General features: G+C 52.3%; 9 protein-coding genes across 9 annotated transcripts; 5 read left to right on the top strand and 4 right to left on the bottom strand.

Moving 5' to 3' along the window:
- Window positions 1-2: 2 nt before the first annotated feature.
- On the bottom strand, window positions 3-690 carry J4E85_010742 (uncharacterized protein; the record flags this gene model as incomplete). The annotated part of the gene is made up of 3 exons (XM_051474948.1): window positions 3-379; window positions 434-539; window positions 589-690. 3 exons carry the CDS (start codon window positions 688-690, stop codon window positions 3-5), a joined length of 585 nt encoding a protein of 194 aa, XP_051321165.1.
- A 615-nt stretch (window positions 691-1,305) lies between these two features.
- J4E85_010741 (uncharacterized protein) lies at window positions 1,306-2,757 on the top strand (the record flags this gene model as incomplete). Its single annotated transcript, XM_051474947.1, has 3 exons — window positions 1,306-1,389; window positions 1,440-2,523; window positions 2,573-2,757. The coding sequence occupies 3 exons, from the start codon at window positions 1,306-1,308 to the stop codon at window positions 2,755-2,757; spliced, it is 1,353 nt and encodes a 450-aa protein (XP_051321164.1).
- Window positions 2,758-3,336: 579 nt separating this feature from the next.
- J4E85_010740 (uncharacterized protein) lies at window positions 3,337-5,297 on the top strand (the record flags this gene model as incomplete). Its single annotated transcript, XM_051474946.1, has 2 exons — window positions 3,337-3,475; window positions 3,538-5,297. The coding sequence occupies 2 exons, from the start codon at window positions 3,337-3,339 to the stop codon at window positions 5,295-5,297; spliced, it is 1,899 nt and encodes a 632-aa protein (XP_051321163.1).
- Window positions 5,298-5,512: 215 nt separating this feature from the next.
- Window positions 5,513-6,319, bottom strand: J4E85_010739 (uncharacterized protein; the record flags this gene model as incomplete). Its single annotated transcript, XM_051474945.1, has 2 exons — window positions 5,513-6,093; window positions 6,136-6,319. 2 exons carry the CDS (start codon window positions 6,317-6,319, stop codon window positions 5,513-5,515), a joined length of 765 nt encoding a protein of 254 aa, XP_051321162.1.
- A 559-nt stretch (window positions 6,320-6,878) lies between these two features.
- J4E85_010738 (uncharacterized protein) lies at window positions 6,879-8,468 on the top strand (the record flags this gene model as incomplete). The annotated part of the gene is made up of 5 exons (XM_051474944.1): window positions 6,879-6,915; window positions 6,969-6,982; window positions 7,030-7,525; window positions 7,572-8,311; window positions 8,361-8,468. The coding sequence occupies 5 exons, from the start codon at window positions 6,879-6,881 to the stop codon at window positions 8,466-8,468; spliced, it is 1,395 nt and encodes a 464-aa protein (XP_051321161.1).
- A 538-nt stretch (window positions 8,469-9,006) lies between these two features.
- J4E85_010737 (uncharacterized protein) lies at window positions 9,007-10,811 on the bottom strand (the record flags this gene model as incomplete). Its single annotated transcript, XM_051474943.1, has 5 exons — window positions 9,007-9,262; window positions 9,313-9,443; window positions 9,506-10,248; window positions 10,296-10,439; window positions 10,493-10,811. 5 exons carry the CDS (start codon window positions 10,809-10,811, stop codon window positions 9,007-9,009), a joined length of 1,593 nt encoding a protein of 530 aa, XP_051321160.1.
- An 813-nt stretch (window positions 10,812-11,624) lies between these two features.
- Window positions 11,625-12,429, top strand: J4E85_010736 (uncharacterized protein; the record flags this gene model as incomplete). Its single annotated transcript, XM_051474942.1, has 2 exons — window positions 11,625-11,788; window positions 11,847-12,429. The coding sequence occupies 2 exons, from the start codon at window positions 11,625-11,627 to the stop codon at window positions 12,427-12,429; spliced, it is 747 nt and encodes a 248-aa protein (XP_051321159.1).
- A 273-nt stretch (window positions 12,430-12,702) lies between these two features.
- On the bottom strand, window positions 12,703-14,462 carry J4E85_010735 (uncharacterized protein; the record flags this gene model as incomplete). The annotated part of the gene is made up of 2 exons (XM_051474941.1): window positions 12,703-14,410; window positions 14,458-14,462. 2 exons carry the CDS (start codon window positions 14,460-14,462, stop codon window positions 12,703-12,705), a joined length of 1,713 nt encoding a protein of 570 aa, XP_051321158.1.
- Window positions 14,463-15,192: 730 nt separating this feature from the next.
- Window positions 15,193-16,154, top strand: J4E85_010734 (uncharacterized protein; the record flags this gene model as incomplete). The annotated part of the gene is made up of 2 exons (XM_051474940.1): window positions 15,193-15,228; window positions 15,282-16,154. 2 exons carry the CDS (start codon window positions 15,193-15,195, stop codon window positions 16,152-16,154), a joined length of 909 nt encoding a protein of 302 aa, XP_051321157.1.
- Window positions 16,155-17,941: the final 1,787 nt, after the last annotated feature.

Here is a 17,941-nt window from a genome sequence, read left to right as displayed (position 1 = left end):
CATCATATTTTACTCTTCACGTCTTCTAGTCCCTTCGCTTTCCATTCTCGGGCGAACTCCTCATCCCATGCCGTCTTTACGTCTAGATGCTCTTTGATCACGGGCGCGTTCACCTTGTGGTGCTCCACGGTACAGTATGTGATCTTTCCGTCCAGACTGGTCATATCGCCTCGGATCATGGCCATCTGCTTCCCGATACTCACTACCTTGCTGTTGAGCCTCACTCTGGTGTTGATTGGCACAGCCTTGAGATAGGAGATGTTGAGGGTTCGTGTAACACCGCCCATGAATTCCCAGAAGCCAGGCCGAGCTAGGGGACAAAGTGCTGTGGTAGTCGACATGTCGAATATGACTCCAGCAGCACCTCCATGCATGACATCTGTCGCAGTTCAGCCATAGATCGCGAATATACGACCAACGCCTAGTTACATACTGTTCAAGTTGGACAGGTTGGGCGCAATGAAGAACTCGTAGGTAACGGTACCATCGAGAGTGGCATCCACAAGCTCCAGATTCAGCATGACTTCCCGGTCAAAATCCTGGTTATGATTAATAGTAGCTTCTTGAATGGTGTTGATGTTTCCATACGACGTGGTTCTTTGGCCTACGAGCTGCAAGTAGCTTGTACTTCTCGAACATGGCCTGTACGGCTGCCATTGCCTTTAGCCGATCAGCCTCCGGGTTGCCCATCGTGAGCCTGGAACAGTGTAGAATGTTACGAGTATCTTTGGTAGACCATTTGGAATGTCGGAAGGCTCGCCGTCTACACGTACGCTATCGGCTTGGTCGGGTGATGCTGGGGATGGATGATCGACGTGAAGCTCCACATTGCCTCGGCTTGTCTACTCGAGCGTCGCATCCGCGCCTGCGATGCTTGCTCAAGCCATGGCGCGCTCACAGATGCCACATCTCCTTTTCGCAGCATGCCAGTACAATGACTCTGTCCATGTGGGCGTCGGTGCCGTGGCTGCCTCAGATACTTTCTTGTGGTGTTTCAAGTATGTGGTTCGTGCCCACCTGTTCCACCTGTTTCACGAACAGAGCCACCCGCGTACGGCCAAACTTCGTCATGACCCGAATACACTTCGGCGCTTGCCACCAATGACCACAATTCGCGACTTGTTCTATTTCTAGTGTATCATTAGATGAGGGTCTGCAGTCCAAGCTGAACTAGACCCTTCCCCTCTATTCGTTCGCTGCGCTGCTTTTAACCAGACAGCTGCCGCCGATTACTTGTGTCCACATCTCCATTCGCTGCTTCGGGGTTCTTGCGACTGGGCTGGACAACCATCGCACATCTTCGACATGGGCTCAGACACGACTCCGGTACCGCCGGCACTGCGGAAGAGGGTGTTGAAGGTGCTGTTCATCTCGCTGCTGCTAGACTTGGTACGTCATCCCCGTCGCGTGTAACCGCTCGCGTGGGCTGACCCTGACAGATATCCTTTACATTCATCCTCCCGCTGTTCCCCAAACTCATCGAGTTCTACCGTAACCATGAAACCGGAGACCCGAACACGATTCTCTCCAAGATCCTCGCCGGCCTCAATGCGTACAAGAACTCGTTCGCGAAACCCATCAACTCCCGCTACGACATAGTCCTGCTCGGCGGCGCACTCGGATCGCTCTTCTCGCTGTGCCAGGCAGTCGCGTCTCCTTTTATCGGAACACTCTCAGACAAATATGGCAGGCGCACAGCTCTTCTGTGGTCCATGGTGGGCAACATCTTCAGCGTGGCGCTCTGGGTTGCAGCCACCGACTTCCGCACCTTCCTTGCCAGTCGCGTGGTGGGAGGACTGAGCGAGGGCAACGTCCAGCTTGCTATGGCCATCGCGACCGACATCAGCGACGACAGCCAGAGAGGCTCGACCATGGCGCTTGTGGGCGTGTGCTTCAGCATCGCTTTCACCTTCGGGCCGGCGCTGGGCGCATACCTGTCTACACTGCAAGTCATGGACAAGAACCCGTTCGCCATGGCAGCGGGCTTCTCCCTGTTCTTGATCGTCTCAGAGACCATCTACCTCTACGTCAGCCTCCCAGAGACGCTACCATCGGCGAGCAGGGCTGAGAACGGCACCACGAACGGGCATGCGAAAGGCAGCGAAGCACCAAAACCTCGCGGCCGAACGAACTCGCACTTCCTACTCAACGCTACGCACTTCACTTTCATCCTATTCTTCAGCGGCATGGAGTTCTCGCTACCCTTCATGACATACGACCTCTTCTCCTACCAGGCCAAGGACTCTGGCCGGTTGCTTGGTTTCATTGGACTAGTCGCGTCTCTCCTCCAAGGATCCGTAGTGCGGCGGATGCACCCTCTCAAAGTGGTCCAAATGGGAGTGGTAAGCTGCACCATCGCCTTCCTCATGCTCGGAAGAGTCCAGACGCAGGGCGCACTATACGGGGCCGCCGCGCTTCTTGCCGTAACAAGCGCGACGGTCGTTACCGGCCTCAACAGTCTCTCGTCATTCGAGGCGAGCGCCGATGAGCGAGGCAACAAGCTGGGCAACCATCGGAGCTTCGGTAAGCCAAGACTCCCATCTCCATCGGAACATCTGCTAACGGATGTCAGGTCAAATCGGACGTTCCCTCGGACCCCTCATCTTCTGCACCCTCTACTGGTGGGCGGGCCGCGAGACGGCATATGCGACCGGAGCTGCCGGCATGGTCGGAGTGGGCGCATTGGTGTTTGGAGGACTTAAGGTGCCACCGGGCACGGAGAACATTGGCAAGAAGGAGAAGAAGGCAGTCAAATAGGACAATGGCCGTGTTGTGCCAAGTTCATGTTGAAAACATTGGGAAGACGCGTTTTACGATCGAGAGATTTCGAGCCGTTGTATAGCTGCGTCGAATGACACCCAGAGGTCAGCATATACATTTCGCAGATAAGAAAGGAAATATAGCTGTCATCCGTATGCAAGGGTAGCCTCATTCTGATACCATCGTGGTTATCGTTGGTACATTGACCGTGATCTTTAGCCGTCTCAGCCACAAGCCTCTGCCACAGCAAACACCACCGTCATAAGTCAAACTTCGCTCCACGCCTCGCAAAGCTTTCCCCGAGAGACAAGCAATCGCTGTACAAATGTCCGACGCGCTAGGTCACCCCCGCACTCACTACGCGTCTCGCAAGACCCACTAAACTGACTCGACCTCGGTATCTTATTAGCTCCGGACTCAGCTAGCAGTAGGACCGACAAACGGCAACTGTGGAAGACGATCACACCGGGCCATTGCGTTTCCTCCTTGAATTGAAGCTTTTCACTCCCAGTGCCTCTCTCACACCCACGTCCAACATCTACCCGAAAGAGGAATCAGAGACCGAGATCAGTCAAGATGGACGCAACAGCGGCTGCTGCATCTGTAGCAGCTATTTCCGGGCTAGTAGCCTACATCAACGCGAAATACCACATTGCACAGGACCTGAGGGGACTGAGGTTCAAGAAGAACGCAGCTAGCTACTATGAGCAACTCGGTATGTAGCCCAGCGATACTTTTACTTACGTCGAGACGCAGTCCGGAGCTAAGTCAACATAGAGAAATCTAAGAGGCTATCCCCTTGGTACGCTTTCGCGACTCACGTTCCACTTTACAGCAACAACCTAGCCATCTGGTCGCGGGAGAAAACGTACACATGGCAACAAGTTCACGATGGCGCCGTCCAATGGGGACACTTCTTTCTCGCTCAAGGCGTAAAGCCGGGCGATATGGTCGCTACTTACATGATGAACAGCGCAGACTTCATGGTTATCTGGTTGGGTCTATTTTCCATCGGTGCCGCGCCTGCCCACCTCAACTACAATCTCAAAGGAGAAGGACTGGTGCATTGTCTTAAAGTCGCGGATGTGAAAGTCGTACTTGTTGACGACGAAGAGGGATGTCAAGAACGGTTTGAGGGTGTGAGGACGACCGTGGAAGAGATGGGTGTCACAGCTTTCAGGGTCGATCAAGACCTGACTAACAAGATTCAGCAGCACAGCACTCAAGTACCTGGCGATCAGTACAGAGAGAACGTTAAGGGTTCCGATCCGACATGTCTCTTATACACATCAGGAACGACGGGCTTACCAAAAGGAGGAAAGTTCATGGTAAACCGTTTCCACGAAAGAGGAAATCCGCAAACCCTTGCCTTCGACCAGAAAGCCGGGCCTAACGGAGACCGATGGTATTGCTGCATGCCGCTTTTCCACGGTACAGGTGGCCTATCTGTCTTATCAGCGCTTTCAGGTGGTGTTAGCGTGGCGATAGGACGAAAGTTCTCCGTCAGCACATTCTGGGACGACATCCACGACTCCCAGTCTACGCTTTTCGTTTACGTCGGTGAAGCAGCGCGATATCTGCTTATGGCGCCACCACATCCACGGGAGAGAGACCACCGATTACGCGCCATGTACGGGAACGGTATGCGACCCGACGTCTGGAACCGATTCAAAGAGCGCTTCAACGTCCCTGAAGTAATAGAATTCTTCAACTCGACAGAAGGCGTTCTGGGTATGGTGGTCCACAGCAAAGGGCCTTTTACAGCGACGACAGTAGCGCAGCACGGTGCTATTATCAGGCGAATTCTTCACGACGTATACATACCTGTTCCCATCGACCCGGAAACTGGAGAGCTACTCCGGGACCCCAAGACTGGATTCGTGAGGCGCAATTCGTATAACGAGGGTGGCGAGATCTTGGTCGCTGTACCCAGTGAAGAAGCATTCGCTGGGTATCACAACAACCCAAAGGCTACGGCGAAGAAGTTCGAGAGGAACGTGTTCAAGAAGGGCGATCTGTTCTACCGATCTGGCGATGCACTAAGGCGGGATGACGATGGACGCTGGTTCTTCCTTGACCGACTAGGCGATACATTCCGATGGAAGAGTGAGAACGTGTCTACAGCTGAAGTAGCAGAAGTTCTCGGACAGTACCCCGGTGTGGGTGAGGCTATCGTATACGGTACACTTGTCCCTGGCCATGATGGTCGCGCTGGCTGCGTCGCTCTCCGACTTGCCGATGGCGTAAGTCCCGAGACGTTCGACTGGAAGGCGCTATTGGAGTACTCGAGGAGCAAGCTGCCGAGATACGCAGTACCGGTCTTCTTGCGCTTGGTCAAGGAAGCAAGTAATACGGATAATCAGAAGCAAAATAAGGCGCCGCTGCGGACGGAGGGTATGGAGATTGATAAATTTGGCACTAAGGTTGTGGGTGGTGGTGATGATGTGGTTATGTGGATGAAGCCGGGTGAGGATCGGTATGTGAGGTTTACTATGGGTGATTTGGAGGCTTTGAGGAGTGGGAAGACTTTGCTGTAGATAGGGTCTCTGGATGCGTGGAGTGCAGATGCAGGACGACGAATACGATGGAGGGCAAGGCACCGAGGGAGAGGTGGTAGGAGTGCAATCTCCATTCCAAGGTCTATTCAAGCCATGTATGAATATGAAACAATATCTACAATGAAGTCCTCCCTTAGCCGTGCACCCCGCAGAGGAAAACATCCAACACTTGCCTCCTAGAAGTCCACACCGCTCTACCAATCTCTGCTCTTCGGTTTCTCCTCTGTTTTCTTTTCCTCTTTAACGGGTATAGGGAAAGGCGAAGCCCTCATAACCGCCTGAATGAACTCCACCAACCCATCCATACCCCTAGGCTCATTAAGCCAATGCCCACCCTCCTCAAAGCACTTCCAATCCACGACCCCACCCCACTCCTCAAGTTTCTTCCTAAGCTTCTCCCCATTCCGAACAGGCACAACCTCGTCGTCCTTGCAATGCTGCAAAAGCAACGGCATCTCAAACACACCCCGCTCTCGTCCAGGCACCCCCATGAGAAGAGACAGCTCTTCCGCCAACGGCAACCACCCACACAGCCCCATGAATCCTCCAACGCGAATACCAGAAGTGACCAAAGTAAAAATACCAATAGCGCACCCCTGACTCATCCCCGCTATAATCACATTGCGCAATCCCACAGGCTTCATCTCTTCTTCAAGGACTTCTAGAATCTGCGCGACGCTCTGCCATAGTTCTTCTTTCTGCGACTCGGCGTCTTGGTCGGGCCGTTGTACGGATGTCATGTCGAACCATTGCGGTATTACTTCTCGCTCGGTAACTGCGCAGGATGATGGTGCGTTGGGGAAGACCCATTTTATACTGGGGAAGATGTCGGTGAACTTTCGAATGGAAGAATCCTCGCTTTCGAAGAGCTCCGAGCAGAAGGTCTTGGCGGAGCTGCCGCGGCCGTGGAGGAAGATGATGGTGTGGGTGTGGGGGGCTGTGGGGGCGACGATGTGTGGAGTGGTGACCATATTGAAGGTGGTCGTGTTGAAGGTGGTCATGTTGAAGGTGGTATCGCGATGTAGACACCTGAGTGGTAGTCTGTATCAACGGAGAGTGCAGTGCGCCTTTGACTCAGACCGGGGCTTGGGTTATGGTTCGGGCTGGTGATACAAAAAGTTGATGTTGATCAATGTTTTCCAGTGCGATCTGGTGAGTGCGACTCTCCCATAGCCTCATATCGGGCCGTAGAGTCTGTGCGCATTGTCGTGGTTGTGATGCCTAATCATCGCGCAAGTGAAGGTAGCCATCACGAGATCCCGCCCGTAGCTGCGCCACAACAAAGCTAGGGACTTTGTGTCTATTCCAGGCAAGCGCGGTCGACTGGTCACGATAGTCGCCCCCGAAATTTCGCGACTTGGCTCCCGCAGGACCTTCTCTTACGATAACGGAAACTTGCTCATGCTTAGCAAAGTCGGGCATATGATTGGCTCGTTTGTGGCCAGCAAGGTACCGTCACCATGACCTCCACATCGCGCCGTCCCTGCATGAGTTCAGATGAATGCAATAGCCATGCTTCGCTCTCACCATGATCGGTCTGGTTACACACGCTTAGACAACATGGTAGATCTCGAAAGGCGACTGGTTCGCAAGCTCGGTACGTCGGAACCACCCGTCAGATCCCCACGTTGCGCATCTAACCAACCGCAGATTGCTTTATACTGGTGGGGAGAAGATGCCTTTGACATGACGGCAGTTAATGGTGTTCTAGGTGTATTGCTGCGCTGCATACTTTTTCAACTACCTTGATCGCAGCGCTTTCGCCAATGCCTACGTGTCCGGATTGAAGGAGTCTCTCGGACTCGAGGGCGACCAATACAGCATTCTGCTTGCCATGTTTACTGCGGGCAGCTGTGTTGGTCAAATACCCCATGCCCTCATCCTTCAGAAAGTCGCGCCCCGGTTCTGGCTGCCCTTTACCCTGCTAGTGTGGTCCGGCCTAACGATGTGCTCTGCGGCATGCAAAACCTACGCCCAGCTATGCGTAGTCCGGTTCTTCCAGGGCTTCTTCGAATCAAGTCTCTATAGCGGCACCATCTATATCCTTGGTAGCTGGTATAAGCCTTTGGAAATTGCCAAACGTACAGCCATCTTTACGGCTATTGGGCAGATTGGCAGCATGTTCGCTGGTGTGATGATGACTGCGATGAACGAGAGTCTGCATGGACAGACTTCGCTTCAAGGATGGCAATGGGTGTTTATTATCAGTACGTCCACCTCTTGAGGTAGACCATCGCCACTAATCGCTTTCAGACGGTGCAATGGGAATCCCCTTCGGCATCTTCGGACTCATGTTCTTCCCCAACTTGCCGGAGTCTACAGATGCCCCCTATCTCAGCAAAGAGGAAATTCAGCTAGCAATAGGTCGCCTGCCACCGAAGAAAGATTGGAGCCATGACATCAGTCTCAAATCTCTTGTTAAGAGACTGCTAGCCAAACCGGACATTTACATCTTTACTCTCTACTCAGTAGTAGCCTGCGCATTGGAAGCCATCGTTCTGCAAGGTCTATTCTTGCTCTGGATGAAAGCAAACAGCGAGAAATTCTCCTCGTATGCGACTACGACCTACCCGTTAGGTATACAGGCCGTTTCTATTGTCTCCAACGTTGGGGCCGGCTACGTTATCGACATGACTAATCGCCGCATACCGATGGTTATACTAGCTGGCGCTCTGCAGCTTCTAGTCTCAATCCTGTTGTTGATACCCAATCTTCCGACCGCTGGAACTTTCTTCGCATTCTACTTGGCCGGTACCTCGTACATCGTCAACCCCATTCTCTACGGATGGGCTAGCGTGATCTCTCAACGCAGTGGTGATGACGCTTCTCGATCGGTCACGCTGTACATCATGAGTATGGTGCAGTCGATATTGTACACTTTTTGGGGTATTGCACTCTATCCAGCAAGCGATGCGCCGTACTGGAAGAAAGGGTATATCGCGATGATCGTGGTCGTCTTTGCGTTCTTTGGCGTGACTGCGGCTGTTCATTGGGTGAGTATTACGGTAATCCTATCGCAGTCATTTACTGACATATCTGTAGTTGGATCAAAGATCTCAGAAGATTGAGAGTAACGCGTCCGAGGAGATCACACAGATGAGTGAAAGAATGAGCGAGAGGAATAGAAAGGATCCAAGACTGGAAGATTGAGATAAGACATATCACGAGAGCACCGAACTACATGCGAAGTGCCACGCAGTGGAGTTTAAAAGCTTGCTTGAGTAGCGACCGAACACCTGGCATGTCATTCCTCCATCGCTCATGCTTCCATGCGGATACCTCACCGCGACAGATTCTAAGTATCAAGGCGTCCTCTCACTTAGTCTCAGAGCCTATCCCTCTCGGTAGTAATGGCCCAGATTCAATCAATACAACCACCCTGTCTGCTCAAAGGCGACACCTTCTCGACATGACCTTCCATTGCTGCATTGGACGACGTAGCTACTCGCACAGCTGATTGCACAGGCAAAGAAGGCGACGTTGCAAGGTAGTCGCAGTCGCCTTCCTCGCTTTCCTCATCAAACGGTACAATTGTCGCCGCGGTACTCAAATTCAAATGGCGTATAGTCGGGAAACAAGTAACCAATCCCGTCATAGACATCAGTCATGTTGGCCAAGTCACCGTGAACAGGGACTAGACTGCGTACCGAGAATTAGTGACCACGTTTCGAAAGCGTAGCTCGAGAACTTACACCGCTGACTTCGCTACCCGGTGCTTCACCATAGCGTTAACCAGTTGAGCAATCTCGTTATGGTCATTGTGTGTTGCCATCAACTGCGCTTGGGTGACATGATCGGCATCAAACACAACGACTGTGCTGTCCTCAGTGGGGCAAGCAGGCATGATGACGGCGACACTATGGTCTTGGGCATGAATGCTGCCTTCAATGTGGATGAACGTGGCCCTGAAACCGTTGGTCTCCATGATGTGTGGCGCTCCGCGTCTGAAGTAGATTAGCGCTTGGTCTGGTGACAAGCGTAGATAACAACGTACTCAAAGGTTTCGAACTTGGCGCCGGGGATATCGGCGTAGTACGACTCAGCCATCTTAGGACAGACGATTTCCGCTCCGTTCTGGACGTAGCCCTTGACACCGAAAGCGTGGTCGTGATGATGATGCGTAGGCTATGCAATGTTAGTAAAGCTCATCAGAGTAGTAATTAGGCGGATTAAGATCGCTGACTTACCCACACCTGCGACACTGGCTTTCCAATGTTGATCCTGACCCATTCGAGCAAGACCGCCACGATTTCAGCAGGAGCATCCAGAACAGCAACATAGGTGTCAGTTTCAAGCAGGATCTGGCGGTACGCGGATACACCAGGTGGTCGGACGACCCAAACGCCGGGTAGATCTGCGTACGGTTGCGATCCACTGAGCGAATCGACTGTGAAGTTGTTCCGACCGAACCAGATGTAATTCGTGTACTTCTCACCGATCTCAGCAGTCAGGGCAGGGTCAACGACGGGAATGCTCAGTTCGCCGCGTTCGACGGAGACATCGAAGAACGATGGCTCGACTTCAGTGTTGACCGATATGTCATCTGCAAGGAAGTCGATGCATAAGCGCTGGTTGTTGTATATGGTCTTGTAATGACGGGGTATCATGAGGCCGTTAACCGAGATAAAGTCGTATACTCGGAGATCGTTCGTCGAAGGACCGAAAAAGGGATGGTCTTCGTATGTGCGGATAGCGAAGGGTAGGTAAGTGTCGGGGTTGAAGATGATTGACATGTTCAGTACTTGGTCAAACACTAACGGCCGAGTTAGAAAGGTTGTGAAAAGCAAAGTAGGTGATGACCAACCTGCTGGAAGTAGTAAGTCTCCTTCCACCGGCTCGAAACGGAGGGTGGATTCATTTGCAGATATCTTGCTGAGCAGCAACGGATCCCACTTTTGACCGTCGGAGATCATATACGCCGCGAGATACCCTGTTGATCGTCAGACTTTGATACAAATATCTCAGTGGACGTAGTACCATCCAAGTAGCCTTCTGGAGCAGCCGTCGGGTCAAAAAGCGCATAGCTTCCCCTGACCACAGCAGCAAACGCGTCATCACCACCTTGTACTACTACAGAGTAGTCCATAGGTTCGAGTTCCGGTCGGGCAAACATCCAAAGAGCTAGGATCTCAAAGTCAGCTTCCCATCAAACGGTATCAAGAGAGAAGACCTACTCCCTAAGCCAGAAACCTTGTCAATGCGCTGCTTCAGACTGCCTGTCTCGTACGAATACGTGATCGTCTGGCTACCATATGGGACGACTGTTTGGTCCATGCCATCCAGGGCTATCGTTGTGACGATAGACTTGGTGCGGAATTGAGAGCCACTGATCCTCACATTGCGCACATCGGACGTGTTGGAGTTGATGCCAATGGCTGCGAGACCACGCTGTACAAGATCTGTAGGTACCTCGGACTGACTTGTTCGCAAAGCCAACGAGCTGGATGACAGGAAGCCCACCACCAGAGCTGAAAATGCTCGGGTTGCTAGCATTGTGTTTGAGGTGTTTGAACGAGAAACCTGACCGAGATTGGTGGCACAAGCAGGAGATTGAGAAGAGATGTGATGGACACAAAGGATGTCATTGCAACGATCTATATACTGAGCTATCTCTCTGTACGCGTAGCCACTTTCTCCAACAGACTTTCATGCTACTCTTCGTCTCGCGTCTTGCGTCGATGAGGCGGACGAACTTTCTCCTCGTTCGCGCAGGCCTTGACCAATGCCGAGCAAACGCAGTGGATCGCGATTACTTATGATACGAGCGTGGCTCATTCGATGAACCGCGCGTGATGTAGTATTTCGTACTCTGGTGGTAAATCCGGGGTCTCTGGTCGTGGAGTAGAGTTTGAAAGTCAACAAGTCGACTTTGGGACAGTCTGCTTACGAAGTCGGGGACGGCAACACCCGTAGTCGCAAGTCTAGTGTTACCAAATCTGTCGACAGACTCCAGAAACGGTAATGTAGCGTACCCAGTTAGCAGTACGGAACGGAAGTACGTTCGTCTTAGCGGTGCCGGTAAACGGGCCGACTAGATCCAAACATGACCTTGAAAGATGGTTAAGTCCGCAGCGAACACCGATAGAAGCCAAGACGACCTCTTGCAATTTCGGACGAGTTCTACGGCAGCGGACGAATGTAGTCGAACTGTGTTGACATATCAGCTTGGCATCACGCGTCGTGCAATAGGTCATGGACTGAGTAAAGTACGTGTCTGTGTTGAGAATACCCTGATTGCCTTCCCACCCCACACATCTTCATACGACCAAGCTACTTCACAACTCTTGCAGCCATCACCCTGAAGCCATGTCGCAGCTATCTCTCGAAAAAGACCTGTCGCACGCTAAACTGGATGAGATCTCAGCCTTTTGGTTTCGTCATCTCCAAGACCACGACCACATCATCAGCCCTAGCATCGAGGACTCGGCGCCATGGTTCTCACAGAATGATGCTTACGACCAGGAATGTATGTAAGTACTCAGCTTATCCTAGATACTTTCCCGCGAACAAAAGCTTACTTAGCCACAGGGATAAATTTGGCGCATTGCTCGAACTCATTCAGGTCGTAGAACCAAACGGAGCGGAAATCATAGCAGCAGCAAAGCCATGCAAGCCTATGCACTGGATCAGTCTGATCATATTGCTTGACCAACTCCCAAGAAACTGCTTCCGAGGTGCTCAAGCTCGTGTAGCCTTCACCGTTTTCGATAGTCTGGCTTTGGCAGTGGCCTCCAAAGCAATTGACTCCGGTGTTCCTAAGGATTCAGAAGTTCGCTTCCGACTGGCATACAGATTCTGGTTTTACATGCCGATGGAACATTGCGAGAGTCTGGAAGTAGCGGAATTGTTACACAAAGCACACTTTGACATGTTCCATGACTATGAGAGGCTGCTAGAGAGGGATGTCGAGGGATGGGACGGTGAATTTGCCCAGCATCGCGCCGTGCTTCTCAAACGAAGGAGTGATTTTAGGAAACTGAAGGATGTTATCACTAGCATCTGTGATAGTAAGCTGGACGCACTTCGTCGGTTTGGGCGCTTCCCGCAGCGGAATGAGGTGTTGGGCCGCACTTCCACAGCCGAGGAGCTGCAATTCTTGAATGAAAAGTGATTGTCGGAGATAGATGACGGGGTCGGACTCAATCAATCCCTGTAAAAAAGTTCATTAGAATGCTGCCATGTGTTGTTCATCTGTGCCATCAATTATGCATGAAGTCTCACGTCGTGATGATAAACGTGATAGAGCATTATTGACATTTGTTCCATGCAAGCCAAGTAATTGAGAACCGAACTTTGATGTTGACAGCGTCCCGCCATGGACTTATCGACAAAAGGTACAGTGAAAGCATCAGCGTTCTACTCATCGGATCCGGCAAGTTGCTATCTAGGTAGAATGACAGTTTTGCTTACTGCTTGACGCTGACAGCCGACAGAAACATGAGGACTTGATGGAAACATCAGCGGAGGCCACGGCAACGTCACGCTGGAGGCGTATGCTCTTGGCTTTTTCTTGCTTCCCATTCTGCATGAAACATTCATAAAGACCATGCAGTCCCCAAACGTTGTTGATGCGCGCTTTCCGACGAGGCTGGCTGTCGCTGAACCCCAAGTCTTCTAGATAAAGCAGTTCGGCTTCCTCAGACTGGCCTTGCTCAAGAAGGAGTGCGCTCAGAGCGTGGCGAACGGGCTGCATCCATAAGGGCGGATCAGCGTAGGCAAGGTTATCCTCCAACTTAATGCCGTGTCGCAAGAGGGAGAATGCCTGAGAGTGATTGCCCTTGCGATACCACAACTCGCCCTCCAGCATGGCCGATGCTACAGCTAGAATGGGTTCTGCTGGCGAGGAGGGACTGTACATACGGTCCTCCGGTACAGACTGACGAGTCTTTTCGAAAGCGTCTCTTGCCTGATGTGCCTCTTCGATCCTTCCAAGTACTGCGAAAGCGATCCCTTTGGCATAATGGATTGTCGCTTTGTAGACGCAGAGTAGATCCGGATCTACTGGCTCCGGGAGTTCGAGAATCTCGTCCCAGCGACCAAATCTAATCAACACGTGAGGCAGCGTTACGAGTTGCCACTCGGTCCAGTCTACCATTCGTGGCGTTTTGATCGACATGAACTCCAGAGTCAATACTTCAGACATCCGTGTCGCAGCATAGAGAGCGTCCCGAGACCGACCAGACATCATGGCAGAGTAGGCCATAGCGTGGATGTTATGCGATCGATACGCGTTGTAGATGAGAGCTGCTTTGGCCCCACTCCCGAAGTATTTGTCGTCCGCACGTATAGCGTCAAAGTTCGAATCGAAAGAGCGACGGTAGTCGCCACAGGCCGTGTCGATGTGTGTGGCCATGTGTTGCATGTGAGAGCCATCAGGTACAAGTCGTCGCAGACTGTCAGCCGCGGGCAAAGCCACTTCTGGGAAAGGCGACATCTCCATCATGTGGATGTACAGATGACACAGACCCGGGTGTTTGAGACCATCGGAACGTGCCAAGCCTCTCTCCAGAGCGGCTCTTGCCTCGTCCACATCTGTGCCTGTAGTCTTCCCGGTGTTGAGGTCCCAGAGCTGACGCGGACGAGTGCACATGACGGCATCGGCGAATAGTGCGACCACGTCGAGATCCTCCCCGTACTCTTCGTAGACCGAGCGCATAGCTTTTGCATAGGCGTAATTGAACGCCGATAGGTCGTTTGGAACATCTGTGTTACTCTTTGGGAAGCGAGCATTGAGGGCCGTGATGAGTGCTTTCTCCACGGGCGAGGCAGCGGCCGCGACGTCATTGGCTTGCGACAAGGCGCGAAGTATCTTTTCGATGGAATTTGTGCGATCTTCCGGTGTGAACATGCGCCATGACTTGTTGTAGTTCGGGCCAACAGCGTAAGCAATACCCCAGTGGGCTAATGCGCAACTCGCATCATGTACAGTCGCCGCCTCAAAACACTGCATGGCTGCTTCATGGTTGAATGAGTAGCACCACACAAGACCACGGGCGAACCATGCTTGCGCTTCGTGAGATGTCGTTTGAGCATCTCGTCTGTATTCCCCTAGATCGTAATATGGGGCCTCACCGTTCGAGGCATGGCCATTCCTGTTCTGGTTAGCAATGGTAGCTAAATCTGGAAAAGGGAGGCTTACTCCATTGCTTGATGTGGTAGTAAAAGTTGTAGTAGGATCGTATCCGGGAGTCTGGGAGTGATGTCGCTTTTGATCAGTTGCCGGTGGATAGCTATCACTTTCTTGGTACGAGCGCGCTCTCATCAGCGTTTTGTGTCTGTCGCGCGAGAGAAAAACCACACCTTGATATAAACTGTATAATCGTTGTCCTTCGCCGACGTTGGCGCTTGTGCCGAGGTCTAGCTTGCTTTAGTCGGCGTTTACCTAACAGACATCTCCAGGGCTCGGGGACTCTCTAGAACCCCGCCCTACTGCGCTAGGTCTTCTGCCCGAGATAGCACCTTGATTTAGCAGCTGAGATTTTATGACGTAGGCGATTTCCAGCTGTCATCCAGACAGGGCCGCGAGAGATGTGACGGAACGGAAGTATGGCCCCTGCCGTCCCGTCGCACGACTAGCGTACCGGACTTATCGTGGCACTCTTAACTTGAGGCTGACTGAGTCATGGCCGAAAACGCGAACCTGTTGATGCCATGCTTTGCAATCCGGACGAATCTAGGATGACTAGGTATCTGCGCACGTTTGGTTGACTTCACCTAGTCTTCGATGTCGAGATGATGTATATAGTTATCGCCACAGCCTGCTTCTCAGAACCAGAAAAGACCACATCAAGCCACCAAAACAACAGGATCGCCTACACCACCACCACATTCTCAAACTATACTCTCCATAAGATCGACACCAAGCACACCAATCATGTCCAGCAAGATCACGAATGTCGCAATTGCAGGTGTAAGTTCATAGCTACGAGTACCAGGAGAAGGCGGTCTACTGACATTGCTCAGGCGACCGGCAGTCTTGGGTCTGAGGTCTTGAAGGGTCTTCTTGAAGCCAAGTTCAATGTTACCGTCATTGCTCGGAAGGAGGGGCAGAAGTTTCCTGCTGGCGTGTCAGTCAAGGTCGTCGACACTAACTCTGCCGCGGCGATTGCCGAAGCCCTTCGCGGTCACGATGCTATCGTGGATACGACATCTGGGCCCGATCCGACCCTCCAGGGACGAATCATCGAAGCTGCTGTCTCCGCGGGAGTCTATCGTATAGTAATGGGCGAGTTCAGCGTTGACCCTGAGGACCCCGTAGCGAGATCGCCGCTCTTTCACCACGGGAAGAACCAGGCTTATCAGCACATCAAGGACCTGGCCGCGAAAGGCAAGATCACATACACTACCATATCCAATGGAGCTTTCCTTGATTGGAACCTGCGGACTGGATTCATCAACATCGACATTCGGAGCAAAAAGGTTCAATACATGAACGATGGAATGATTCCGATGGCTTGGACGATGCTTTCTTCGATCAGTACTGCCGTCGCCAACGTACTAAAGAAGGCTGAGGAGACCGAGAACCGCTCCTTCTACATCTCGAGCGTGATCAAGAGTCAAAAGCAGATGGTGGCACTGGCGAAGGAGACCCTGGGCAGCGATGGCTGGGAAGAGTCGAGCCAAGACATGGATCGAAAGCTCAAGGCCGCGACTGAGGCCATGATGGCGGGAAAGATCGACATGGAGGTCATCGGTGATATGATTCGATGGTCTGCAGGAACAGTCCCTGCGCTACGCTGGGAGCAGTTGGATGACAACAAGTTGTTGGGAGTGGAACGAATGAACGACGATGAAGTACGCAGGCTCATTCGAGACATCGCCTCGGAAAGTAAGTAGTTGTCTAAGCTGATGCCGGTGAATATGGAGATTAGTGATCGACTCGTAGACTTGTAAAATGCATGATCACGAGCGAACGCTTCATACGTATATTTCTGATGGAGTTTGCGCTGCAGTATGTGTGCAGAAATTTGATGAGTAACATTCATTCCAGCGCCGAGCGCAGATGCCATGACCAAGGTATCGCCAATGACGATCATTGCCTTGAAGACGAACTTGAACAGGATCGATTCGCACGACTAAGATGATCATTCTCTGTTCCGACAGCGCATGCATAATCACAATCTCGCAAAGTCAAGAACCGTCCGATATCGGGTGATTCTTCAGAGTCACTGGTATGTGAAACTGACCATCATCAGCCCGGATGAGCGGGTTCACGGCGATTACCGCGTTTCCTGACAGGACTCCTCGCGCGTGCAAGGTGCTCAAGCGCTGGAAAGAGCGCAAAAGTCTTCATGATTCGAAAATCCGGACGATGTATCCTGATGGAGTCGTTATATGGAGATCGGTGTCTTAACAAGGAGTGATCTATAGAAGCTTGACGGTCCTGCAGGTAATGTGTTTGGATTTGACCATGGCAATCATGGCCCATATCAACGCTTTGCATGAACGGGGAGGCTGGAGCACTGACTTGTAAGCCCATCGAGTGACCCATTGAGATATACAAACACCTTTACTTATGTTGAGTGGCTATAATATCGATGATGCTGGCGCCGCAGGGTGTCCTTCTTGGACGTGGACCAGGGCCCCGGACTCGACGATGTTTTGTCGATGCGTATGGTCGTGCGATGCGTGCTGATTCGGCTTGATACACGAAAGCCTTCCCGGGCTTATCCGGACAGTGGCTGGGGGGTTTGTCGACTGTTTCCAATACTGGATGGGACATGAAGAAACTATGCAATGGGTAGGGGCCACTCGCCCTGTTGCAAATTCTCAATTCGCCGCAGACACGGATGTAAAGGCAGCCCAGACGATGGTGAGTCCCTCTGCAGCTTGGCCTGGCATCGGGCGCATATTGTAGTGATGTGTCAAGGGAGAAGACGCGACTTTGAAGGCAAACCCGACGAGGCGAGGTGCATAGTCGTGACGCGCATGTGGGGCCGGACGGAAGGCCTCAGGCCTCGAAAACAACGGGGGCTTGGCGTGACAGGCGCTAGCTCAACTCGCCATGGGCGGCTTCCAAGTTTCCTTCATCCTGCACGATCTTAACAGTACCTGCAGCAGAGGAGCGTGGGCGACCTCTTTTACGCGACTAGCTTCATAGTAGGCTTCGGCAATCCCAGTATATCTCATCTCCATATGCAGTCGGTACATCTCGGCTACCTCTTCAGCCGCCCATCGCCATGGGTCTCGTCAATGCCCAAGGCATGAAACATTGCACGTCGCTTGTGCATCTGGACAGCCTCATCCCCACCCACTGAGGCAGCAAACGCTTGCCTGCACACGGTCGCGTTCGCGCATCGTCTCCACTTCGCGATGAGTTCCCAGCCATGTCGATCTGCCGAATCTGGTTAGTCGGGTTTCAGGTTTTCGTTCTGCATTGACGCTCGAACGTTCTGAGTCTCGGATGAAGCCTCAGGCCCTTCCCGCTCCTTTACAGCTGCACGCATTTGAGTAATGTACCTTGATCTCGACCACGCGACGGAGCCTTATCAACGGCAATTATCAATTGATCATGATACCCTAGTAGCGCCATTAGAAATGTTTGTGGGTAGAATTCACATCGAGCGAATGGGATCAAGGTAAACGATCAGGCCTCACGTCGCCTCCAAAGATTAAGGACATAC

This window comes from Alternaria conjuncta (assembly GCF_024043145.1).
Source record: "Alternaria conjuncta strain BMP 0040 chromosome Unknown scaffold_26, whole genome shotgun sequence".
In the NCBI taxonomy this organism is placed as follows: domain Eukaryota; kingdom Fungi; phylum Ascomycota; class Dothideomycetes; order Pleosporales; family Pleosporaceae; genus Alternaria; species Alternaria conjuncta.
The sequence above is the reverse complement of the archived record's forward strand: the minus strand, read 5'-3'. Positions and strand labels throughout refer to the sequence as shown.